The sequence below is a fragment of the Ambystoma mexicanum genome, chromosome 7p, assembly GCF_040938575.1.
Source record: "Ambystoma mexicanum isolate Mex_15411 chromosome 7p, UKY_AmexF1_1, whole genome shotgun sequence".
In the NCBI taxonomy this organism is placed as follows: domain Eukaryota; kingdom Metazoa; phylum Chordata; class Amphibia; order Caudata; family Ambystomatidae; genus Ambystoma; species Ambystoma mexicanum.
The window spans coordinates 69,508,462-69,536,350 of record NC_090939.1 but is presented as its reverse complement, the minus strand read 5'-3'; the positions used below and the strand labels follow the sequence as shown (position 1 = coordinate 69,536,350).

Below are 27,889 nucleotides of genomic sequence, written 5' to 3'. Positions count from 1 at the left end.
TCCCACTCAACTGGTTTCTTCGCTCCTTCATGGCCAGATGACTTCCTTCTTCTCTGTTTCCTCTTCAAATCTCCCAGGCTTGGCGCTCCTTCGCTCTCGTCTGCTGGTGAGGCTGTGGCTCTCCCGAATGCAGCTGCTCGGGCTTCAGAACTACTTCTGCAAGACCCTAGTCAGTTTGTATCTGTCTCACAACCACTGCTCGGCAGAAAGCTAGAATGGGCATTACAATTCCACCAGGTGTTCTTCATGGCTCCACACCTCCTCCTCGTCCCAGTACTTGTCTGGTACACTTCCTTTGGGTAGTCTCAGCACTTCGTAGAGTCACAGACTTACAAAGGTACATGTGGGTACTAGGTAAAGTGTTAGAGGGTATGGAGGTGGGCAGGGTGTTGGGTGTTCTCCAGAGAGTACTTCCTTTATCCCCAGAGGGGAAGTTTCCTCCCATGAGATCCTCCCACTGAGTACTACCCCCAGGGGGACTATCTTGTAATAGCCTCACCTCCCTGGCCTCATGGGAAGGGGCTGCCCCTCAGGGAGAAGTGACGACATCTCCGGATTCGTCACAGTATTTATTGAGTGCAGACCTAGCTGTGGGAAGCAACAGAGCGCTTTACAACCATAGGGGGAACATCAAGGTTAGGGAGCATAGAAATAAGGCAGTGGGGCTCAAACAACAAGGGAAAGAGAAAAGCTTTCTGAAAGTACTACTGCATGAATGACAACTCAAGAACCGATACGCAATTTGGTCAAGCAATCCCCTGCAACCTGTTTCACTAGAGTAGAAATCAGGTCTAACCTCCCCTTGTTATGGTTTTTGCTTCAGAAGAATGTTGAGGAGATGGACAGGATATAGTAAATTTGTAAACGTTACTCACTGTAGTGACTACTGTACTCTTGTTATATTTCTGCCTTATGCCCTCGTACCTTTTCTATACACTCAGGCCAGACCCAATGGATAAGTAAGTTAACTGGAGAAGGGGCGGTAGGTCAAACCAGATGGTGGAGCGCTGGTGAAGGGGCTGTCTATGAAACGTATATGCATCCTGACTTCTATTTAAATTTCGTTAGTGTTTGCTGCGCAAAGGGCTCTGGGCACCTGTCCCCTGGAGTAACGTTTACAATTCCTTTCAGGATGGTACATAATACAGCAGGAACTAGGCATATGGATGGCTAGCATTGACCAAGAAAAATTCTTCAAGACTGATGTTTAAACCTGTTAATTGAGCGCCTGTGAAGGAAGCAATGAATTTTGAATTTTGAGACACTTGTAAACGCGCACACAACAAACCAAATCGTATCCTGGCGCAGATGGAACAAAACAATAAGGCTCGGAAGGCCAGGAGGACCAACTGGGAATACAACGGGACCAATGGACAAAAAGTAATCCAGAGGCGCAAGATTATTTAAAGAGATGAGTTTTGAGACCTGCTTTGAAAGTCATCAGGGAGTTCGCTTGTCTTTGATATAGTGGAAGACTGTTCCACAGTCTGGGTCCGGTCACTGAGAAACACTGATCTCCTCTAGAAGTGTACTTCATCCTAGGAATTACAAGAAGGAGGTGATCCTCCGACCTAAGAGTACCAGTAGGTTGATATCGTTTCAAGTTATTTGCTAAGTATACAGGTGCCATGTCATGCAAGCATCGATAAACCAGGTAACCGGTCATAAATTTAACCCGATCTTCAACTGTCAGCCAATGTAGTGATCGGTGGAGACCGGAAATGTGGGTATTTTTGGACACACCAAAACACCAATCTGACTCCGGCATTTTGTGCTTTCTGGAGACTATGAATTTGGTTACTCGGTGCTCCGGCCAGAGGTCTGTTGCAGTAATCAAGGTTTGAGTTGACCAATGCCCCCACCACTACAGTACAATCTACTTTAGGCACATAGGGTAGTTTTGGCGCAGGAGGCGAATATTGTAGAATACGGACTGCACCTTGGCTGAGACCTGGGCATTACAGAATGGTTACAGAAAACTGTGCTTTGGCCCTTTGTGCTGCATATTGCAATAGTGTTCGCCTGTGCTTGGAAGGACGTCAACATTACATTGAATCCACAAGAGTGAAGATGTTTTATGTGGGCCTTCTTAAGTCCAAGATGTCCCAGAAACAATTCCAAGTCTCAAGGACAGTTACAGGTTTATATTTCAAACTTTGTGGGCCCCAGGGACATCCTGATCTCTCTCATCTTGTAATCCCCCCTACCTAGCCCACTCTGTCTAATCCCAGAGTAAGTGCTCCTGGTAGTTACACCAGCAGTGTGCTAAAGTCTAGAACTGAGCTGCAGTGGTGGCATACAGGTCTTTGGCATTATCTATCCAAGCCTCCCTCAGGGACTTCCTAATTCTCCCTACATTAGGCCGGGTTTTGGGTTCAAGTGGGGTTGCTAGAAAGCCTTTCACTTACTCTTTTCACATAATTCAGTCATGAAGTCACCCTGCCTTTTTTTTCTCCACCTACCTTCGCTCCCATAACTCCTCCAAACAATGCTCTACTTGATGATCTTCACTCCTCCTGTCTCCTGCCTCTACCCTTTGATGTTACCACTCCTACTCCTACCGCTCCTCTTCTGGCTCCACTGCTCCTCCTCCTGCACTACTACTCCCACTCCTCGTCCTCCCACATTGCTGCTATACCTCCCACTCTACTACTCTTCCTCCATTAGCACACTCCTCCTACCACTACTACTCTCCCCTCCTTCCAATACCACTCCCCTCTCCTACTGATACTCTCTTCCTCATACTATTGATCCGATCACTCCACTACACACACTCCTCCTTTCCATCAGTACCATTTAATTCACATTCACTCCTTGCACTAATTTCTATTCACCTGCCACACAAACACGCATACTCCAATTGCAGTACCCTTGCACTCACTAAGCCAATATCTGCCATTTCTCCAATAAATGTCTCTACCGCTCCTTCCTTCATCCTACTGGTCTCTTGGCCCACCATCTCCACCTCTGACCTCACCTGACAAACCCACCTCTTCTGGTCTCCTGTCTCCTCCTTTATACTTCCTGTGATGAATCTAGCAAGGTCCTCTCTACCTCACTGTGAAAAATCTTCCCTCATGTGGCCAGGGAAAGGCAGAAGCTACCCGACTCTGACCCTTGGGGTGGCTATCTGTGGAAGGACCACATGAGGGAAGACAACTGTAAGGAATGCATGGTATTAAACAGTAAGACAGACCCAAGTGATCGCAGCTCAAGGGTGTTTATTGAACTTCAATTGGGTTTGAAAAACGCCTACCTAATCCTAAATCTAAAGATGGGAGAAACCTATGACATCAAATAATAATGCAGTCCTAGTCGAGTCTGTCAAAATAAAAGGTCCCATACTAATAAACCTATTGCCAATCCTTACTTCTAAATAAAATAGTGTGGCAAACAAGATTATGCAAAAGTAAAGTGTTCAAGAAATGATATGTCAGGATATTCAAGCCATTGGCTTCCCTTCCCCACGTTTTCAGCACGGGACAAGGCGACACACTGGAGCTTAGCACACTCTCTGGCTTCTCGAGCACGAGGATGCAGTTCCAGACTTACATATCAGGGCCTTCTGTGTCAAAGTCTCTTTGCCATTCAAAGTCTTCTATTTTAGAGGGCCTGATGCAACATGACAAAATATTAAAGTTCCTTTCTTCTCAGGATTTCTTCTCAGGATACAACTTCTCAGATGTTTTACTGTTCACCCCGTGCCCCCCTCCACCGGGCTCGAACCCACTTTAACAAAAAACCTTCAATTGGTCTCCCTCTGCCAGGCTCGGACCAAATTTATTCAGTACTTTTTCAAACTTTCTATACTTCATCAAAATCAAAGACTTTTGACTGCACAGGATTTTGCTTGACCCGTCGCAGGACCACTTCGATTCACTTTGTTCTCTTTCAATTGATCTCCCTCTGCTGGGCTCGGACCAAATATTTCTACTTTTGTCACTTGTCAGCTGGGTACCTTACAGAGACCTTCGATTGAGAACCCACGCAGTGCCAGACCACTCTATCACTCATCAGCAGTTCAACTTCACTTGCGCCTCTGATCACACGCCTTTTAACAATGTTCGTTCCAGAGCTCACCATACAATGTTGCTGCTTGTAACCTTGGCTTCAACACAGACTAGTCTTTTATCGGTCTCCCCAACTCACCGGATGTGTTGATTTCACTGATGCTGCTTTGTTCTTGGAGCCAAGGTCGGTACCACGGCGGCTGGGGATTCTCCATGCCTTGATTATTGACGCGGTATGGCCCTGGGTATCTCAATGCAGGATTCTTCAGCCTGGTTTCCTGGTCTTACGCTTTCTATTCTCCAGGTCTCTGGAAAGTAACAGTTCCTTGTCGACAAGGTCAAGGGAATTTCCCTCCTTGCGATCCCCTTCTATTTTGCCATCTTTCCTCTCTCGTTTAGCTGCCGTCTCAAAACTGCGGTTTCCTCGTGTGCATTTCCTCACTCAGAGTGTGCTTTCGGTTCCATGTGTTAAAATCGCGGCAAAAATGGCTGTGAACACAAAATATCACGGCAAAAAGGCTGTGGTTTTGCCGCCACAATCCATGTAAAGGATGCGGGGGACACCCCTGCAACTCCCGCTCCCCTTAAATGGTGTAATGGGGTACACCTTTAACGGGTCACACCACTGCATATTTGCAGCGATTTTTTTGTTCAGGCGACATTTTTGCCGCAATTTTATCACTGCATAACGTGCTTTCGTGCTCCGCCTTTTATCTGTATGGGGAAGTGTAATGAAGTCAGGTGTGTGTGTGATGGTCAGTAATTGCCTGACCTCGTCTGACCATTGTATTGGGACACGTTAGGTATGCTGCTCGGGTGTTAGTCTGTTTTCTCTCATAGCGAGCTGTTCGCGAGAAAGTGTGTGTTATAAAAAGGGGGTCGGGTAGAGTTCTTAAATATCCTACCTGGTAGGATGGGGTAAAGGTGTTACAACGAATGGGATACCGCGTCTCACCATCCGTGTCCTACTCCCACAAGACCCCTCACCCAGGTGATCATCCTGCACTGGTCCAGCCCCAGGACTCGCTAGGTCAAGGCAGGCATTTCTCTGTCTCTTTTGTCTCTGGTAACATCCACTTGCCTCTCTATTCCCGTATGGCAGACTGTAGTGTGAGTGTAGAATCTCCAGTCATGACCAATCACCAACTGTATTTAATTCCCCTTTGCTTGATAACACTGAGATGAGGAAGAGGACTGGAGCAATGAAGATCACTAGAACCAGAAGGCAAACGCTGCGCTAGTTGTTGGAAAAGGTCAGCAGGTGCTGGGACATTTAAAAACACTACACCTGGAGAGAAAGGGAGACTCACTCACGAAGGAGAGCAGGCTGCAGTGAGGAGCAGAAAAGCTGCTAGAAGTCTGGAAGTGGAAAGTTTGCCGCGATTGTGCCATGGACAGCAGGGGCTTTCAGGTGAAGGAGGCAAAGCAGGAACCGGAGCGCCGACTGGACGCCCTCCCAGCTGGCAAGCAAGCCGCAGCGAGTACGGTGAGACGCAAAGGATGCCGAAGCAGCCAACGGAAACCGGAGAGCCCAGAGCACAAGGTTGGGACGCTGGTGTGCTTCATGGCGGATGCTGCATACCGTTGATGAACCTGGTAAACCCAAACAAGGGAGCTGGGACACCGAAGCGATTTAGAAAAGAGACTAAGATGAACAAAGAGAGGTTGCAGACCCAATATATAAAAAATAATTAAAGAATCTTTGAACTATATAAAAGAGAAGAACAAGTTACTTACCAACTGTAACGTCCTTTCGACTGGATGTTCCTCCCACATATTCCTCATGTTATGATATTCGTATCCTGCCAGCTTTGCTGCTTCGGAAAAAATAAATTTGGCAGAGGGCACTGTGCACGAGGTCGTGGCATCGATGTCCCTCGACGGGCTCCGTACCGCGTCAACGTCACCATCAGAATAAATAGCTTGTGCCGCGCCCGTTGGCTTCAGTTCTGTTTTTTCGTGGAAATATTCGAGGAACACTCAGGCGTGCCTCATGACAGATAGACTCTTCGTGAGAGGAAAGTGTAAGTAACGTAAACTGTACTGCGGGGTAGGATGGGAGGGGCGATGAGGAATACTTGGAAGGAACATCCAGTCGAAAGAACGTTACAGTTGGTAAGTAACTTGTTCTTCGAATGGATTGTGTCCTCCCACGTATTCCTCATCTTATGATAGCAGGAGTAATTTTGGAGGTGGGAGTACTAGTTATTGTTTTCATGGATGGAATGAAGTACCGCCATGGCAAATAAACCCTCATTCATTAGAGGAAGAAGCATCTAAGCAATAATGCTTGATGAAGGTATGCATTGATGCCCACGTTGCAGCTGAACAAATATCTGCTGCAGGGACTCCTCTCTTCAGAGCCGCAGAAGTAGCCATTCCCCCATCCGATGGGTCTTTAATCCCAATTTACGGCCAGTATAACCTACAAAAAGTTGGTCATCCTGACGCAATTTTGACATTCTTGAAATGTAAAAAGTGAGAGCCCTTTTAGTGTCCAGTCTATGCAGTCTCTCCTCCTCTTTGCCCAAATGAGGAGGAAGATAGAATGTTGGTGATATAATCTTTTGTGACAAGTAGAAGTCAGAAACGACTTTTGGTAAGAAAGATGGTTCAACTTTAAGAACCACTTTGTGCTTGTAAAAAGTAGTATATGGACGTTACATGAGAGAGCCTGTTTTTCACTAACCCTGTGGGCTGATGTTAAGGCCACAAGAAGGACAGTCTTCAATGTTAGAAGCCTCAAGGGACATGAGTGCAGAGGCTCAAAAGGTATACAAGTTAGAAACTGGGACATGAAAAGGGACTGGAGGGTATACGTTAGTAAGCCCTTTCAGGAATTGAATTATCAATGGAATTTTGAAGTAAGAAACCTCTTCCGAGGAGCGCTTGAAAATGTACAGCGCAGCTAGATATCCTTTAATTGTTCCGATCTGGAGCCCCAGATTGGCTAGATGTGATAGGAAAGAAAGCACCATTGGGGTGCCACATTGAAAAGGATCCAGTTCTTTATCTTTGCACCAGTTACTGTACTTGTTCCAATGACATCCGTACAAAGATTTTGTTGCTGGCCTTCTGGCCAAAAGCAAGATCTCCATTACGTCATCCGGAACATCCCAATCCTTGTATCTCAACCTCTCAGAAACCATGCGTGAAGGTTGAGTGCCTTGACCTCTGGATGGAGAGCCCGACCTTCCTCTTGCGAGAGAAGATCCTCTCTTTGCTGAAGATGTATTGGAGGGCAAATGGACATGTCTAGAAGGTCCGGGTACCACGTTCTCCTGGCTCAATCTGGGGCAATTGGGATCATGGTTTTCCTGAACTTTCCCAACCTCCTGATTACTTGAGGATTCACGGGGACTGGAGGAAACACTTAGAGAAGTGCAAACTTCCAGTCCACCACAAACGCGTCGCCTTGAGCAGTACTGTTCGCACTTCCGGTTGCCCGTGGTCACAAACAGATCCACTTGAGGGGTTCCCCAAAGGGCGAAGATCTCAAGAAGGACTTCCTGAGCTAGCTCCCACTCATGGTAGACTGTGCTCTGCCTGCTCAGAGCGTCTGCCGCCGTGTTATGCTCTCTGGCTAGGTGAACTGCCGACAGAGAGATTCCTTCTCGTATTGCCCAGAACCAGAGCTGCATTGTGGTAGTGACCTACCCCTCCTCTCTTGTTGAGGAAGTATATGGCCACCGTATTGTCCTTCATTTTCAGGACATTCTTTCCCTGTACAGAGGGCAGAAAGGCCTTCAGCGCTAGTCTGATTGCTCCCAGCTCCAATAGGTTGATGTGTAGTTTTGACTCCAATGGAGACCAACGACCGCTGATTGTCAGATCGTTGGTGGGGGCTCCCCAACCCGTGAGTGAGGCGTCCGTCACTACTGTTATCTCCGGCCATGGTTGCCAAAAATATTCTCCCTTGAGGATAATGTTGTTGCAAGCCCACCATAGTAGATCCTGAGCAATTGCGCTCGGGACCCGCAAAAGATCCAACATACTCCCTGAGAACTGGGACCACTGAGTTCTGAGGACCCATTGAAGGGATCTCATTCTCAATCTGGCCTATGTCACCAGATAAATGCAGGATGCCATGAGGCCGAGCAACCTCAGAAAATCGAAGGCCATCTGCAGAATGTGGAGAGCTCTCACCTCGGGAGGCGAGGCTTTGCCCGAGGAAGTATCCAAAACTGCTCCGATAAACTGTAGCTTTTGGGATGGTATCATGTGAGACTTCTTGAAATTGAGGGAGAAGCCCAGTTTGTGAAGGAAGTGACCGGTGATCGACAGATGATCCTGCGCTTGTTCGTGAGAACGCACTCTGATCAACCAATCGTCCGTCCAGGTAGGGGTAGACGTGAATCCCCCCTCTCCTGAGACTCGCTGCCACAACCGCCATCAGTTTGGTGAAAACCCTTGGGGCGGAATTCAGCCCGAATGGCAGAACTCAAAACTGAAAGTGAGAAGCGCCAACCGCGAACATCAGGTACTTTCTGTGCTTGGGATGGATTGGCACATGAAAGTAAGCATCCTGAAGGTCCAATGATACCAACCAGTCTTGAAGTTGGAGAGCCTGAAGGATCTGAGAAAGGGTTGCCATCTTGAACTTGTCCTTCCTGAGGAACTTGTTTAAGTTTCTTAAGTCAAAGATGGGTCTCAAACCTCCTTCCTTCTTTGGAATGAGAAGGTAGGGGGAGTACTAACCCTTGTTCCTCTCCGCTACAAGTACCTGTTCTATTGCACCTTTCTCTAGCAGGGTTAAAATTTCCTGCAACAGGAGCGTATCTGGAATTTTGGCAGATTGGCTCCCGGTGGATGATCCTGAGGCCTTTTTAGGAAGGGAAGGCAGTAACCTTGAGCTACTGTTTCCAGTGCCCAAGCATCTGAAGAAATGTCCCGCCATTCTTTCAGATGCTGTGAGATTCTGCCTCCCACCGGGGTCTTGTGTGATAATGCCTCAGAGTGATTTGGAGGTGGCTGCAGGAGCGGCTGAGGGCAAAGATGCCATTCCTGAGGCTGATTTCGCACCTCTTCCTCGTCCACTACGAGAAACATTTATTTTACCTCTTTGAATGGCCTGTCCTCTTCCTCTACCAAAAGAGGAGTAGTACCGAAAAGAACGACCTCTCCAGGAAGATGAGCCCATATAAGGTTTCTGAGGCTGTCGCATGGAGGCACTAAGAGATTTAGCTGACGCTTTTGAGGTCTGTAGTTTTTCTAAGCTTTCATCAGCTTTACTACCAAACAACCTCAGGCCATCAAAAGGCATGTTGAGAAGACTGGCCTGTACATCTGGTGCAAAACCCGACTTCCTCAACCACACACATCTGTGTAACACTGTGCTTGCAGCCATGGCTCTGCTGATACTATCAGCAGTATCCAGTCCAGACTGGAGACATTCCCCCATTGCCTCCTTTCCGTCTTTGACAATATTCAGGAAACCTTCCCTCTCCTCGCCTTCCGGAATATGATCAGCCGCCGCCGAAATGCAGTCCCACAGGATATGGGTGAACCTGGCCAGGGTACAGGTGACATTAGTGGACTTGAGAGCCATACTACCCGAGGTAAATACCTTACAGGCCAAAGCATCCACTTTCTTATCCTCTCTATCCGGATGGATATGCTGTTTGCCTTGAGGAAGTTGCAGCCTGAATAACCAGACTTTCTGGAGTGGGATGCCTGTTTAAATAATCAGGATCTGAACCAGAGGTTCTATACTTCTTTGGAAAATTACTATTGACTGCAGCAATTGTATCAGGAACTTCCCAGTTTTTTACACCGTTCTTTGAAGTGCCCAATGGAAAGGGAGAACTGGATCTTTCTGGGGGCCTTGATCAAGTATGTCAGTCATATCATCCTGATCAAAAGTGGGTGAGGCTCTACCCCAGCCCATGTATTCAACCACTCTATTCATTAGGGTCCTGTACCCCGAATCTGCATGTTCTGCAGGGTCAGGTTTTGCAAACTCTAGTTCAGGTGACGTATCCACACCACTAGCAGAGTGAAGGGTATCACACAGGTCTCGCATTTTCGATTCTGGATCGATTATTGCTTCTGGGACCTTTCTTGTACCATATTGCACTCCAAAACCATGGCTATTAGCGCCATGGTTGCCGCCGGTATTTTACCGTGCCCGCCTTGGTGGATGGCAGAATTACCGCCCTACTCCAAGGTGAGCGGGGGCGGTAATTCCCCATTCACCAAGGCCCTACCCCATTCCCATTTTTGCCCCCATAGGGCATAATGGGAATGGGGAAGGCGCTAATTACGGTACCGCAAATTGCGGTACCGTAACTAGCACCGAGTTCCCTTTGCGGCACCCTACTTTAACGGCGGGTAAAACCAGGTAGGGTCCCGCAAAAGGAACTCATAGTAAGGCGGTAAGGGTTTACCAGTACCGGTGCCCTTACCGGTACCGGTAAACCCTTACCGCCTAACGTGTAATGAGGCCCATAGACTTAAAAAAATCTGATTTAGGTAAAGGAGTAAATCTCCTTTCCTGATCTTGAGTTTGGCTCGAAATGAATTGAAGGAACCTTCGATGGAATCGAAGGAGTCTTCGAAGACACCGATGATGTCTTCGACGAAGGCATCAAAAACTCTTTTTGCTTCGATGTCGAAGTCGTCGGCGCCGATGGCGTTGACAAAGTCGTCGAGGGTTTCAACGACTTCTGTTTTTTATATGGTATCGGGGAAACACTCGATTCTCGATGAATCTTTGATGATTTGATGTCGACTCGAGACTTTCGAGTTTCAACCATACTACTGGGTTTTACTGTAGTAGTTCCCGACTTCCCTGTGTCGTCCGACGGAGCGACCGGGGTCTGGCACTTTTGAAGCTTCTTTGAGGGGGTTGAGGCCGCGTTCGCAAAGACCTCCATCATCTTCCTTCTAAAATCTTCCCATTTTCCTGGGGAATCCGACTTAGTCGGGCATCGTACCAATTCGGTAGATGTATCTGAGGAAGATGAGGGAGACCTGTGTCGTCTCTTAACCTTTTTCGAAGAGGAAGATGAAGAGCGTCTCGATCTACTACGAGATTGAGATCTCTTGGAATGTTTATGATGAACCGAATCTTTCGAATCGCTCGACTGTTTATATTTTTTTGATGATGCCTTCGAAGAGGCCTTGGAAGCTTCCCGCCCCACCGCCAGTTTACCTTTCCTCTCCCGAAGGGCCTTCTCTGTCATCGACTGACAGGAGCCACAGTCGCTGGTTCGATGATCTGAACCCAGGCACCAAAGACAAACGCGGTGAGGATCTGTAATCGACATCTTCGATATGCAGTTGATACATTTTTTAAACCCCGTCTTGGGAGTAGAAGGGGTGGAAGAAGACGACATTTTCTGAAGAAAATCTCGAAGCTCGCCGTTCTCGAGAGCGAAGCAATCAGAAAAATGGAACTGAAGCCAACGGGCGCGGCACAAGCTATTTATACTGATGGTGACGTCGACACGGTACAGAGTCCGTCGAGGGACATCGACGCCGCGACCTAGTGCACAGCACCCTCTGCCGAATTTTTTTTTTTCCAAAGCAGCGAAGCTGGCAGGATACGAATATCATAAGATGAGGAATACGTGGGAGAACACAATCCATTCGAAGGTGAGTACTGATGAGAAATGCGAGTCTGGGACCTGCACCCAAATACTGAACCAATTAAAGCCCCGTCAGGAGAGTAAACCAGGCATACAGCAAGTCTGGGACCCACATCCAAGTGACAAAATAAGAAAGTCCTGTCAGGAGAGTAAACTGGGTATACAGCAAGTCTGGGACCGGCACCCAATCAAGATTGTTCAACTTGAAAAAGGGTGAAATCTAGGGGAAGGCAGTCTCCCTCCCCTTTGTGATGTGGGAAAGTCAAGAAAGCTTAGGGGAAGAAGCATACACCTTGAGCCTATGAATTGTGAAACTGTGAAGCCTGTAAACTGTGGAAAAGCTAGAAAAGTTCAGGGGAAGAAACATAACCCTGGAAGCTGTGAATTATGGAACTGTGAAATCTGGGAACTGTGGAAAAGCTAAGAAAGCTCATAGGGCAGAGGCGTACTCCTTGAGCCTGTGAATTGTGGAACTGTGAAAATATCAAGGGAATGGTCATGGCCCCTTTAAATTGTTGAATGGTATAACCCAAAATGACATCAAGAGAGAAATCATACATATCTTGAGTCAGAGGCGTTGCTAGAGGGCTCTAAGGGGGCTATAGCCCCTGGTCTTTTGGTTGTAGCCCCGGATAGAATCTCAGGTGCTACAACCAAAAAGCCAGCTAGCCCCCAGTCCCGACAGTTCCGACATTAGCGTAGCCCCAGGTTTTTTCCAGACCTAGCAACACCCCTGTCTTGAGTTGATGAACTGTGCAAACCGGAGGAAACTCAGGAGAAGAGTCATCCCCTTTCAGATTGTGGAGTATGGTAATGAGAAATCCAGGGGAACCCCTTTAACTGCTAGAACATTATTGGGTTCTTTTACACTTTAGAAATGTATGTTGGAACTTTGGAAAGGAGCTGCAGGTGATCAGCTAAAAGACATTTTCCCCTTGATGTTATATTGAGTTTAGTGTGGGAGGGTCAGGTTACGATTTTGTACGCAGGACAGATAACTTGTTGTTTTGGACACTCTGAAACAGACGCTCCTTAGTTGTGTTGAGGCAGGGAAACCCCTCCTAGTGTTAGGAACAGGTAGGATTTCCCCAACCTTCTCTTTAATTGTATCAATAGTAGTCTTTAACAATCACCGTAATGCCACTGTGTCTGAGTCTTACTCTTGATCCCTGCGTTCCCTAGCCAATCTGCTTTCCTCTTTTCCCACTGAGAGCGTTTATATGCTAGGAAAAGCTTTATAATGGGACTAAGCCCTGCCCACTTTCTCTATGCTGAGCCACCGCGGGTCGACTATGGCATGTCTGTCAGCTCAGTGTCCTAGTCTGTGTCAGGATCTCCATCGCGGTCACTCTCTGTAAGTATAGTCTCTGGATGGGGTCTGGCCTCTCTCTAAGGACGATGGGGCTCTAGGATTGAAAACAAGTCTCTGGCAGAGCACCTGCCTAGGCACCAAAGCGAGAATATAATTGGTGTGTGCTTGCGTGGGTTCTGTGTCACCACACTCTCTTTCTCAGGCTCCCTTTTCTGCCATGCAATGCTGGATTTGCACCATCCTAGAGGGTTGTTCAGCTTACTGGTGTCTCAGTATCTGTGGATTTGTCACGGGCATGTGGCGTTGGATGGGGTTTTGTGCTCTGCTGTTCGTCTTCTTCACAGACTGGACTAAAGATAGAACCAGACAGGCGAGCACCCTGACAAAGAGGCATGGCATAAGACAAAGTAGTACTGCAGCACATTATTCTGTCTGTCTGTGTCCATGGAAGGCCTGATCCTCAAAGGACACTGGCACAAAGGGAAAATAGAGGGTTTTGGGTCTCTGTACCTCGTGTCACCAACTTTAGGGCAGGCTCAGGGCTTTTCAGTACATCTCCCACTCTTTCAACCTCCTCTGGAGAGTGACTCCCATCCCCCCTTGACAATGCCAGGTTACTGTCGAAGTGGAGTACTATCTACAAAGGATAGATTTAATTTGCTCCAGGATTCAATGGCATCATGCATTTTAAAATAATTGTTCATGAATTGCTTCACTTTTTGCAGGAGGAGAATGCCAGCCTTGTGTACAGGTTGTGAGGGTACCTGCCATGGACAGGGATCAACATCCGTAACCATTCCCGCTGAATACTGGAAAAGACAAAACAACTCAGTTTTGACATACCAAAGCTCAGACGCCTCCCCTACTCTGTCTCTCTGTCTACCTCTGGTTCCCTCTTGTCTGTCTCTTTCTCCCTCCTGTCTCTGTCTCCCTCTGTTGTCCTCTGTCTCCCTCTACAGTCTGCCAGAACCAATATTACTGCGCACGGACCTACCTACATTTGAATACTGGATATCCAAGAACCACGACAAGAACTCAGGGGAAGAATCAGGAATTGGCAAGGAAATGGTACTGACCAACCCCAAAGATAACAGCTGTTGAAGTAATGTACCTTTGTGACAAAATCCTCTCAAGAGAGGGGGGATTCTATGAAGGGGCAGAGTATAAGATGGACATCTGACTCCATAACTAAATCCGGAAAACAGACCTACCGGAGAAATTCAGCGATAGCCATGGTTACCTGGAGGTGGTTCAGGGTCTGAGCAACAGACTCCCACAACCTTTGGGCCTTCACCCAAGTAATGTTGGCTTCAAAGAGGAGAAGGATATTTCTGTTTTGTAGGCCTAACGGCGCCGTCCTACTACCAGACAACGCCAACAAGCAGTTAGAGAGATCTGTAAAACCAGGTTACATTAGTATGGGGTTTGGCAGGGTTGTTTATGGAGACACACTGAAGCAATTCTACAGCTGGAGCCGATGATCCCTACTTCCAGCAATAGCACCCCTGATGACAACACCACCAGGAAAGAACATACAACCCGCTAACCAAAGACCTGTGGGATCAGGATGAAGCCAAGTTCCGAAGATCTTAGCAAAGAAAGCTGCCACCGCAGAAGAGCAGGACGTCCGCTTAACACCATCATGGCCACCAGGAATTTGATATTTTCACTGCACCAAGGACCCACAGAAATGAAAGGAGAGACTGATACAGAATCCCCCCAGTTATGGCTCTACAGAGAAAGCCATTCAGTGAGCGGAACATAACCACAGGCCTATCAATCCATATGTTCAGAACGTAGAAGGTGGGTGTTGAAGGAGGTTAACAATAACTGTGCTTGATAGAGGAGAAGAAGAGAGCCAGAAGAAAGCCACATTTGGAGAAGCTGGCTGACAAAAACCAAGAAAGAGCAAAGGATATCTTGAGCATTGAAGCTGTCCCTAAGTGAGAGTGCCTGCACAATGACCAGAGAGAGATCTAGAGGTGGCTATGGTAGACCAGGAACATGGCTGTGTTGAGACACCACATAGATGATTTCTGGAGTGGGAGGTTATTGAGTTTCCTGACCAAGGCTGCCAGAACAAAATAGTGTGACTCTCAGGTTTGACTATGAGTGAGAAAGAGAGATTGACAGAGAAGCAACGAAAGAGAAGCAGAGAAACAAAGGAAGAGTAAAAGAAGGCAAGGAAGTGAGAGAGGAGAAAAGGACAGTAAGAGGTAGAAAGACAGAAGAGAAAGAGGAACAAAGAGCAAGGAGAAAGTGGGAGGTAAAGATAGAGGAAGACAAATGGCAGGCAGGTTGCTAAACTCTACTTGCTATCTGCAGCAGGTAGCCAATTCCTATCTGATCCAGTGTACACCCTACACTGTTGAGCATTAACTATAACTAGCAATAAAGATAGCTTCTGTTATTAAAATAATACATCACCAACAAAGAGTGATATGTAGACTTGTCAGAATATGTGTATAGATTGTAATCTCAAGTAGAGTCTGACTTCATCACACAAGTGGAAGTGAGGGCAGAGAAAGGAGGGCACGGGGCATGTGGGCACCCCTGGCTCATGCCCTGGACACAGTTGCCCTAGATTTCAACCTCACACATGACAAAACAAAAGTCAAATCTCAAAAAGAAAAAATCCCAATAACTGCATGTAACGGATAATATTAAGAAATACTCAAAAACATTTCCCCAACATTCACAGTAGCCACAACGGATGAAGCAGATCCGTCAATTTTGGGTGTTGTACCAAATCCAAAATAATCCTCAATTGGTCAACACAGCTGTCGCAGCAATTTTAGACATTTTTCTCGTCACTATAAGCTAAGCAAAAATCGATACATTTGTCAGTGAAAAGCACCTATACAGCTGACATTAAGATAGGTCCTTATTGGGCTGTGGGAACAGAGTATGTATGGCCTCTAGCATAGACAGCGGCAACCAAAGAATTGTCCCAAACCCTAAGCCACAAGACATTCACCAAATCACAAATACCTTTCAAGGAAACAATAGAACAGGACTTCTAGTTAATAGTAGCACAGTTATATTAATCGGCAGACTAGTGATGACATCCTAGTGTACTACCATTACAAGAAACACCCCATTCAAAAAAGCTGGCTGTGAGGACGTCGACCAGTAATTTATGATTTTAAATATTTGTTAAAAGAAATTAATCAGTGCCTATGCAGAGAGACCAAAGACTCAACATGAATAATGGGTGGGATTGGTTAAGTACCAATGGGGACTAGAGACTGAAACAGGCCTTAAGATGACGCTTGTCCCACACATTTTACAGCTGCTTTCAGCATTAAACGCTTAGAAACAAAGAGCTGTGCCATATTAGGAAGTCTGAAATGAGACTGAAGTGGGCGCCCAAATACTCTGGATACACGCATGGATTTCATGCACAGCCATGTTCACCTCTGAAATAAAACCATGTTTTTCTCACACACCCACCCAACTGGCAGCATACTGTACCTGTAGGCATTGGGGTCGTCAATGTCTTCAGGAGCCTTCTCCTTTTCCAGATACAGCTGTGAAAAAAGGAAGGAGTCATCAATGTGTGTATCCAGTCTTGATATAGAGAATGTGAATCAGTGCAATGTGATTCGGACTCCAGGCGCATGTTAGTGCAGGAAGCCGTTGACTGTACAGTGTCAACGAAAGCACGCCATTGAAGAATGACTCTTCGTGATGATCAGTTACCTTGCATGATTCAAGACGGTAAGTGATCTACACAAGACAAGCAACTGGTGCTCAGCAGTGCCTGTAAAGCATGCCTAGATAAGTCACTTAAACAGTTGCATAGATATTATATGTATGGTGCGGATGAAAACCTTGCCTGAGGTTGGAGTTGTGCTGATTCTTTGTTTACCAGCAGAACAGCAAGTGAAGAAACTCAGAATTATGACTGTGGATTTCTGTCACAGAACCTGCACCAGCTTGTGACACTTAGCGTATGGGGGTTGTGACCAATCTGTGTTAGGGGGGGATTCTTGTTATCCTGCAGTGTGGGAGGACGTGATCACCCTGCAGTGAGATAACTGTGGTCATTCTATTGTTTTTATCTCGAGAGGAAGCTTTTTTTCCCTCAATTGTTTGTTCATTTGCTTGATTCTCCTACCCTGCTCCCCCCCCCACCTCCAGCCTACTTCTGCAGGAGTCTGACCTGATGCATTCTGGTTTCACCATCACCGTCTTGTGGCCAATGCCTGGATTTGACTTCGACGGACTTCACTGATTCACGGTGCGTCACCCTTTCTCAACTCTCATGCTGGACTTCCTTTGCATCTTGTACTCATGGTGGCCCTGAATCATGCTGTTCCCATCTTCATCTTGTATCCAGGCTTGCAACATTATGTGTTACTACTTATTTCTGCAATTGTATTTGCTCTCCCCTCTTGCTTCTCCACTCTTTTTGACTGCTTACTCTGTTCTCTACTCCTCTCTCTTTCTCCCTTTTCCTATCTCCTCCCCTCCTCCCCTTACTTTCTTCTATGCACTTACTCTATCAGAATTGTCCCTGGACCTAGTATGATAGCAATCTCGTCTGTCTGCTCCCCCTACCCTTACTTGACCCCGCTCTCCAGCTCTACCAGAAATGTTGTCAGGCCTAGTACGGTAGTCACCTGTCTGTTTCCATTTCCTTCCCACTCTCCCCCTCCCTTCCTTATCTATGTCTTAGCTCTTGCACTATCTGAAATAGCATCAGGCCTAATACAATAGTTAATTTCACATCCTTACTGTTCATGGCCTGTAAGAATGTCATTGTGTTTTCCCTTGTTCCCTCCCTTGCCTTGAAGCGCTTGGAAACACACTGTGTATAGGCGATATATAAATAAAGTATCATATCATTTGTAGTTCTACAGAGGATGCGCTGTGTGTGTACCTGGCAGTCAATTCATTAGAAAATAATCCCTAACTAACACTATATGACAACAAACCCTTTAAGCAGTCAGATCCTGACTCAGTGGCTTGATGCCTCTCCTTACTTATTACACAGTGCTTAGAGGTGGTTCTCAGTGAGCATTTGGGGTTTTATAAACTACACCTACATTTCTGGATCTCCAATTCGGGCCTTTTTGGTCACATCTAGCGTGGTCATGAATGACCACATATCACTAGATATGATATATGGCATTTGTAACGCACCTATACACAGGTGTTTCAAGGCGCAACGAGGCAAGGGGGGAAACAAAGGGAGACAGACAACGATCCTACTAGGCTAGGTGTCATTCAGATCGCGCAAGTGCAAGGGTAGAGGGGAAAGGGAGAAGTGCAAGGGGGAAAGGGAGAGGGGAAGTGCATTACAGGGTCAATAGCATACAGGAAATACCAAGGGCCAACTAGTGGCAGTGCGAGTAAGTGCAGATAAGTGCTGGGAAGGGGGGGCTGTGGGATACAGACACAGTCCCGTAGTGCAGGGGGTGCCAGGGAGGCAGTGCAGGGGAGAGTGGCTGGGCCAAGGACCGAGAACGGCGAGTGGCCCAGTTGCAGATTCAGTGCAGTTTCAGTAACTTTAGCAGGGGAGAGGGGGAGAGAAAGCGGAGGCGAAGAGGAAGGTTTTGAGGTGCTTCCGGAACCGGAGATGGTTCTCCTCAAGTTTCAGGGAGGCAGGAAGGCTGTTCCAGAGGGAGGCCCCTGCAGCGGAGAGAGATCTGCCACCAACTCATTGTTTGGAGAAGCGGCTGACCCTGAGGGAGTTGGAGGCGGATGAGCGAAGAGCTCGAGAAGGAAGATATTTAGGAAGAGAGAGTTGAAGGTATTTTGGCCCAAGGCCCCAGAAGGCCTTGTGGACAATGCAGAGGGTTTTGAACTTGATCCTCGCAGTCACTGGGAGCCAGTGTAGTGATTTCAGTCCTGGAGAGATACGGTCCCTGGGCTTGAGGCCAAGGACAAGTCTCACAGTCCTGTTCTGGATGAGTTGCAAAGGACGGAGAGTAGAGGCAGGCAGATTTAGATAGAGGCTGTTACAGTAGTCCAGCTTCGAGTGAACCAGGGCTCTAGAGACAGTGAGCTTCTGGGGGAAGGAGAGGAAAGTAAGGATACCTCTGAGGAGGTGTAGCTGGTAGTGTGACTTCTTAGAGACGTCAGATATGTGAGGAGAGAAGGAGAGTGTGGAGTCGAAGATGACCCCGAGGTTTTTTGCCTTGCAGCTAGGAGCAGGAAGAGGGCCAAGAGAGGCCGGCCAGAGAGCTGCAGGGAAGGACGCGAGAGATATGCGTAGTGTGAATAGTTAGCAGCACCTCTGGCTATCCAGGCATGACCAAGTGTGTTTTAATTGTGTGTGACCTGCAATAAATGTTTCTTTGCATCTAGTCATGGACTCCCCAGAGTAAACATTGAAAGATGCAGAAATGGATAAATGGTTTACAGTCTCAGTATGTTTGTCCATGCATGGCTGTCGTGGAGAGCATGCTCATGTGGTATGAAAAGTGGGGCAACGTGCATCAGGAAAAAAGCAATGGTGTCACAAATCCTGGTCTCAAACCGGAGATCATTATTACCAGAGTTATTGGGGGTAAGCCCCAATATGATTTAGATATCCAAATGCAATCGTTGCACATCCCACCAACCTCTATTACAGCTTAGAGCCCACTGGTATATTCCATCAGGTGAACACTTTACATCCTTCTGCTGACACCCTCCCTCCTACCCCCACTGCCACCCCCACTCCCTGTGGAGACCCGCCTAGAAGTTTCAGAAACCCTTATTAAAGGGGTAGATCTACAATCATGTGAACACTCTAAAATATTGTTGGAATAAATTGAACTATACTATTATGTTGTACTATTTCATGGATTGTGGACATTCTACTAGAACCTGTGGGTGATCATCACAAAGGTCAAAAGTTTCCGCAGCGCACACACATCAAACTGCAGTAGACAGAGAAGGATGTCAATGTTCAGGAACTTACCCTTGGAGAGGGCACCTTAGCCCGCTTTTCTTTCATGTCCTTCTCGATCTGCTCATGGGACATGATGCTGAAGCTGAAGATGTTGCCGTCAGCCCCGCAGGTCACCAGGAACTGGTTATCGTAGGTGGAGCAGATGGCCTGGATGTGTCCGTACTGGTTGTCATGGATACCGAGGCTCCAGTATCCGTGCATGGAAGACAGGAGAGGGTCACTGGCCTCCAGGGGATACACACGCACAGATCCATTCTCCATCCCACAGAACAGCAGTTGCTGGTTGTTACTGAAAATGAAACAAAAGGTTGGTGGATCTTTGAGAAGTGAAAGTAAAGCCACTTATACACTTTCCCTGGACTCCAATCACTTATAACTAATCAGTTCAACGGTATTTTAAATGTTGTCCATTACAATGCTGTATCAATTGTATCAGTATCATTAAATAGATGCAAGCCAACATCTAAGATAAGCTCCAATATTGAATACATTTAAAGACAAGAAAATCTAGAAACCTAACTTACCATTACCTGTAGTAATGCATCAAGTTTTGTAATCCTGCTAGCTTCCACCATCTTGCATCTGTGCCCCTCGGAAGAATCAAAATCTACAACTTCAGCTCAGCTATGGCTAATTGCCCTTATCACATGCCAGTGACATCCTGTAATGCTGCCAGAAACTCATCCCTTTAACTTGTGCCCCCAATACTATTCCATTTGAAGCAGTGTCACTGCAGAGAGAGCTGCTGTAGCAGGAGCATAGGTGAGTAGGTCAATACAGGCCTAAGGAATTTACAAGTACAGGCAGGTGTAATTTATGGATCCTTTTGCAATTGAACATACCTACTGATTTCCACCATCTTGAAATAGTGCCAGAGCAGTACTAATGCCACAATGAATTCACAAGTAACTAAACCAGAGGCAGAATTGTTTCTGTAGGACTGACAAATGTGATGTTACCGCAGATGTCAGAAAGCACAGTCTAGTGGTCTATGAAACTTGCAATGAAACCACACTATACGTTACGACTCATTGCCCAAGGATAATTCTGCCAAACCTAGTTCAGCATTACAAGTATACTTTCATACTACAGTAGCTAAAGTAAATATGTTTGTGCTAGACCGCTTATGCTGGAAACATAGTTGCTGCGACTGTACATTTTTTTCAATCTTTTTTGTCAAACACAAAAATCTTGTACCTCTTTTGCCCAGCATTGCCTTATATTATTGAATCAATATCAATATGTATAGGAAAAGAGAGCATGGGGGGTTGTCTGTAACTGAATCTGACGTCTAAAATGCTCATACATGTGTATACTTTATTCATAAAGGATAGAGTGCATTGAGAGGGCTGTAAATGAAGATTAAAATCTGTTATGGTCATGCCTGTGTATACTTTGTTTAGAAAGGATAGAGAGCATGGGGGCAATCTGTAACTGGAGCTTAAGTCTGTTATGGTCATGGTCATGGTCATGGAGGGGGCACTGGAGAGCTGCACCAAGATGGCTGCTCTGAATTGAGCTCCTGGCACACCTGCATACATCCGGACAATATCCTGCTGCATCTGTGTAATGTCACCCAGTAAAATGTTCTGTTAAAGACGGGAGAAACCGGTGTATCGCTCGTCAAGACCCTGCTAGCATAGCCACACCTGGGAAGCAGCTACAACTGTTGGAGCAGAGGCCTAGAGGGGTGGCAACTGCAGATCCGGCCTGGGCTGCTGCGTGACTATGACAGAGCCATAATATATTGTGAGGCTCTGGACTGCACCCCTGGAGCCCCATTGCTGTGGGAAACACTGTCATCATCCCACCGTGATACCCCTGGGGTCATGCTGGAAGCCGCACCGGCCCGCTGGGTGGGTGAAGGAGACTGTGCCTTCCCGGCGGCCCGCAGCAGGATAAGACTGGTGAGGTGGCTGGCGACTGTTGGTGTAACAAACTGGCCGCTGTGATGTTCACGTGACACCTGACGACCACAAGGGCTAAAGAAATGAAGGGGAGCGAGAAAACCCACCAAGGCAGTCTCCACTCTGACACCAGAGCAATTGTGTCAATTGTCCCTCATTGTGCGCAAGCACCGCGCGTCCCGCTTACAAGGCCCTGCCTGCCCCCACGGCCCTTATCACACTGTCGAGAGGATGGGATACCGTAGCCCACCCGCTGCGGCCTCCACGAGATCTGGCAATGCTCCGGTGCACGACCTGACTCCTCTGCACCCCAGGGCCTGCAGACTCACCGTGGAGTCGCGCCCTTCCCCCAACACGGTGCACAAGTCACGGCACACACGCCGGATCCACAAGTAAGTGAATAAAGGCGCCACATGCCCGCGATCAACGTATCCCTCATTTTTAAAGACCTGCACACGTCAGAAAGTATTGCATCAAGCCCACAGGCCACCCAAAGCTGCAGAAAACACACGTGGCCCGCAGATCATCACAAGCAGGCTGCCACCAGGTACTGGCACACCTGAAGTCAGCTATTTACCGGCATACAGGCACTAACACTGTCAGTGCACTGAACCTTGTGCCCTGGCAGCCAGCAAGCCAGTAGCCACCGACAGTGACACAACCAGCCTGCACCACACCAGTGGCCGGACCCAACACACACCAGACAAGGACATCCAAAGGAGCACGCTGCCCAGCACATGGACCACACAGCTGAATCCTGCCAGGAGCAGCCAGGAGCAGCCCCAGGCACACCCAGGCTGCACATGCACCTCCCCGAGTGCCACACACCCTGACACTTGCATCAAACCATGGCAGAAGACCCGACATCGTCGCCATACAGACAACAGTACCAGAGCCCAGACACCACCACATGATTAGATACCACGCAGGGCACCTTCATGAAGCCGTTTGAGCCCTATGATCCCTGCGCAGGGCTACGCTGGGAGCTATGGGTCCAACAATTCGAGTTGAGCCTAAAGGCGTGTGACATCACGGCTGACGAGAAGAAAAGGACGTTCCTCGTGCTCAATCTGGGCACCATGGCGCTGAGACTCTTCAACAAACTCCCAAATCAAAGAACAGAAGATGACTATGAGATGGCGAAGGCTGTCCTCACGAGGAAATTCAAGCCCCAGATATGCGCCGACTTCGAGCGGTTCAAAATGAGCCAAGCCAGACAACACCCACAGGAAAGCATCAACGACTTCCATGGTCGGCTGCGTGAGATGGCCATCGGCTGCGACTTCCCGGATGACGAATTTGCAGTCAGAGAGCAGGTCATATATGGCCTCTCATCCGAAAAAGCTGCAGAGATCCATCCTATCCGAGTCAAATCTCCCGCTCGACACCATCCTGACGATGGGGCGACAACGAGAGAGGACAGATGAGCATGAGGTGGAAATAGAACAAATGATTAGTCACCAGCCACTAGACACAGAAACACCACGCAACAGCATGACCACCATCAATGCTCTGCGGCAGAACAAACCCCAACAAGGTCAGTCAGCAAACAAGCCCATAGAGTGCCTGTGGTGCAGTGACCAGCAGCACAAAGAGGAACTATACCCAGCATACAGCACGATGTGCTACAAGTGTGGAAAGGTCAACCACTATGCGTTGGTGTGCCTGAACTCCGAGAGAACCAGGAACACTCACCCCAGAGGAGATCCCAGGACTGGAGAAGTGACACAAAGCCCAGGAACGCAACAGACATTCCGCCCAAAGCAACTCGACTGCCGCCAGCGGAGACAGCCCGACTGAACCTGTGATACTCAAAGAGGATGGTCCCGGGCGTTCGAAGGAGAAGGCACGGATAGCAGCAGCAGCGATGACGACCAGTCAGGCACAGAACAGTCCCCAAACCGCAGGAGCCGGTACCGTAGCTCAAGACGTGAAAAAGCCCACATGATCTCAGCGCTCAAGCCTGCCCACAGCAGGAATCCCAACAAGGACAGATCACACCGCAGCTGCACCGTCACCGTCAGAGACATCCCAGTGACCATGATGATCGACACTGGCACCACAGTGAATGCTATGACGACTACCAGATTTGACAAACTGGACCCCAGACCATTCCTGCAGTGAAAACCTGTGCAAGAATTCACGTACGCATGCAAAAAGCCACTCCCAGTCGTGGGGTATTTCAAAACCACTCACACACAACGAGAAGAGCTGCAGGACCCGCATCTATGTAGTCGATGAAGGGATTGGGACATAACTCAGCTGCCCAACTGCGGAAAAGCTAGAATTAATACTAGTCACCTTTGCCATTCACTGCAGATAAATCAACCACCTACTAGCCAAACTAAGAAGCTATTCCAAAGCATTGGATGCCTAAAAGGGAGGACAGTGAAGCTCCACATCGACCCCACGGTAGAACCAAGGGCAGTCCAACACCGAAAGGTCCCCTTCCACATGATGGCAGCAGTGGAGTCCGAGCTGAACAAACTCGAGAACCTCTGAACAAGCGAGAAGACCACTGGCCCCACACCCTGGGTGTCCCTATGGTCGTGACGGGAAACCCAAGCAGGCCCAAGCAGTGCGGATATGCATTGATATGCACCTGCCAATAGAGCGGGAAAGACAACACCAACGGTGGACAAACTGATTGTGGACCTAACAGGTGCCACTGTCTTCAGCAAATTGGACTTAAGGTCAGGGTACCACCAAATCCGTCTGGCAAAAGACTCAAGGTATATCACAACCTTCTCGTCACATCTGGGGCTGAGAAGACACCGCCGGCTCAATTTTTGAATTTCTTCTGCAGCAGAGGTATTCCAACATGAAATACGGAAAGTACTTCAATACCTCCCAGGGGGTCACAAATGTCAACGATGACATCTTAGTATATGGTAAAACCGAAAAGGAACACAACAGCCACTCGACCGAGACTCGAAGAGTCGGGGCTGACGCTTCACGAAGAAAAATGTGAGTTCAGAAAATCTATTCTGAGCTTCTTCAGATACGCTTTAACGAAAAAGGAGTATCCCCCGACCCTGGAAATGTAGGAGACATCAAAAATGCTCAGCCCCCATCAACGCAACTGAAGCCTGCAGCTTCTTAAGTATGGCAACATACTGCGGGTGGTTCATCCCCGACCTAGCCACCATTGCCACCCCCCTGCGAGAGCTCACGAAAGCAAAGATGATGTGGAAGTGGGGAGCAATCCAGGAGACCGCATGCCAGAAGACCAAGGACTCACTATCCAGCAACGCCACCATGGCGTTCTTCGACACGTCACAAAAGACAGAGCTACTCATGGGCGCCAGTCCCATTGGCCTCGTAGCAGTCCTCACCTAGACTGGCCGAGACGGGACCGTTGTCCTGATCGCATTTGCCAGCTGAGCTCTCACTCCTGCGGAAAGAAACTACTCTCACATAGAGAAAGAGGCCCTTCACATCATATGGGGGTGCAGACACTTCCAAGTATACATCCTGGGACACCCCGTGAAAGTACTAACGGACCACAAGCCCATGGTCCCAATATTCAAAGGATCAGTGCCAAACCCCCCTGCCAGAATCGAACGTTGGAAGCTCCAGCTACAGCAATTCAACCTTGAGGTGCAATACCAAGCCAGGGCTGACAACCCTGCCGACTTCTTATCATGGCACCCCGACCAGCCACGGCCACGGAACGTGAAGCAGCCAAAGAGGTAGAGGAACATGTGTACCAGATCATCGCCTGTGCCAAACCAAAGGCAATGAAGCGGGACGAAATTGCGAAAGAAACCGACAGAGACCCCTTCCTCCAAATGACCAAGGAAGCGATACTCACTGGTGAGTGGAAAACGTTGCTCACCGCTGTCGCACACCGGACGCCCCAGGCTCAGGAGATGATGCAGGCCCTGTTTGGGATACGACATGAGCTGTCTATGTCCATGGAAGGCCTGATCCTCAAAGGTCACTGCATCGTAATGCCCACCAGCCTTCACGAGAGAGTACTCCAGCTCGTGCACGAACAGCACCAGGGCATCGTCAAAACACAGGCTTTCCTCAAGTCTCGAGTATGGATGCCGCAAATACAGCAGAAGGTCATAGGTCTTGTCGAAACCTGTACAGCGTGCCTAGCCACCACAGGCCAGGACCACCAGAGCTCATGGCCTGTCCCCCGAGAAGTGAGCGCTGCTGGGAAGCAGTGAGCATTGACTTGTGCACAATCCCCAATGAGCCCTACCTGCTGGTAGCAGCAGACGAATACAAAAGATACCCGGAAGTCGAACCAGTCAACTCCACTGACGCCGCATCTGTCACAACAGTGTTAGAGATGATGTTTGTGATTCACGGCATACCATCGTCGATAAAGAGTGACAACGGTCCTCCGTTCACAAGCAAGTTCAAATGCTTCATCGACGACATGGGTATCCACCATATTACACCCTACCAGCCCCAGGCCAACAGCAACGCATAAGGATTTATGGCGTCTATCAATAAATGCGTGAGCATCGCCAAAGACAAAAGATGACCAGGGCTACCCAAACTATACCGGTTCCTCCAAGCCGATCGGCAAACTCCTCACTCAGCCACCCAGACCAGCCCCGCAGCCCTGATGTTTGCGGTACCCATCCAAGCAGGACTCCCCCTTCACCACTCTTGCCCCCCCACCACAAGTGGACCTGGAGCAAATGGAACAAAAAAGACAGGAGCACAATGCAAGGGAAGACCACGCAAGAAGAGCTACACCAAACCACCTCCAAGTAGGAGACACAGCGCTAGTAAAGAACTGAACGCCACGGAGGAAGATGGCCCTCCCATATGAGTCTTTCCCCTGGACCATCACCCATCGAGTACACAGGTTAGCCACGGCCTCGCGAGGACCCAAAACTATCACCAGGAACGTGTCTCAGTTACAGCGGACGCCACCCACCCTGTAGGAGGAATCCCAGGAGGACAGAACAGCCTGCAAGGGTGTCAGGTCCAGTCTTGAATCTTCCTGCAAGAGCGATGCTGGCCCACCAGACCCCTTAAGTATGCCTGCCCAATAATTTCTTAGTAGAAATAACTACCAAGCTGGCAAACCCAAGGGGAAAGGGCAATGGAGAAAATAAACGCAGATCTTCACTGGCTCTCAAGGTAGCAAGTCAAGAAGGCAAGCTCTCTGGAACCGGATTGATGGATGATTCATCAGTGTCTGTGAAAATCTAAACACAAGGATACACAGATTAATATTACTCTGTTCTATTTTCTAACTACAACTATATATATATGATTTACCACCCATGTCCTTAATACCTGTAGCCTATGCTTGATTGCTGATAGGCTTCTATTTATTTGCAAAGTAATCTTCTTTAAATCTTAATAAGTCTTTGCTATATTCTTAATTTCTTTGAATTCTTTGTTTTCACTTGGTGTCAGGATTCCATGGCATATTTCTAAATATTCAAGGAGAAATTACTATAGAAAATCTGCATTAAAAAGAATTAAGTAAACATTTATTTTTAAAACTTCATTATCACATTATTAGTAAGAGTTTTGGTTGAGTGATGTTGAGTTTGGGTTCAGTGTTTTACATATGTCAATATTGTAATAAGTTTCCTTAATGTTAACTATATACAGGAAGTACCAAATTCCCCAAACCAAGATGGAGGTTCAGTTCAACACCAATGATTGGTGGAAAATAATTGTGAGGTAGTTTGGAACAGTTACCAACATTCTAAACTGCCTTTCATTCCAGTTTCTTTAGAGGAAGGTTGCAATTTATTTAGCTCTGATAATATTTAGTATAAGCAGTATTAAAATTCCTTTTTGAAGAAGAATATCCAGTGAGTTTTGATTCTACAGAAGTTCGTGTTAGAAGAAGTCAGTGTTTCAACTTCAAGATCTACGTACAGATGAAGCAAGCTAAGTTTTCTGAAAGTGAAATGTTCATATCTTCGATTTTACTCAAGAAGAAGTTTAATTTTAATTATTAAGAACTGTACTTGTCGGCAATGAATTTTTATGAACAATTACTTGAATACAACAGCGCGCATATTTTTTGAAAGAAAACACTGTCGTGCGTTTATTTTCTCCTTTCGCCGTTGCGTGTGCGGGAAATTATATTTAGGTGTAAAATTATAATGCAAGTTAGTTAGCGCATTACTTGTGAAATATTGGTTCAGTATTACTCTCCTTATTGTACGCGTGTTATT

At 47.5% G+C, this 27,889-nt stretch overlaps 1 protein-coding gene across 3 annotated transcripts in view; it reads right to left on the bottom strand.

Annotated features, from left to right (window-relative positions):
* CFAP44 (cilia and flagella associated protein 44) overlaps positions 1-27,889 on the bottom strand; it is a 1,393,686-nt gene that overhangs the window by 433,165 nt on the left and 932,632 nt on the right. For all 3 annotated transcript variants that reach the window (XM_069635797.1, XM_069635796.1, XM_069635798.1), the window contains 2 exons: positions 19,825-20,104; positions 16,386-16,441 (listed from right to left, as the gene is read on the bottom strand). In XM_069635797.1, coding sequence (XP_069491898.1) covers positions 16,386-16,441; positions 19,825-20,104 — 336 coding nt within the window. The remainder of the gene's footprint in view (positions 1-16,385; positions 16,442-19,824; positions 20,105-27,889) is intronic.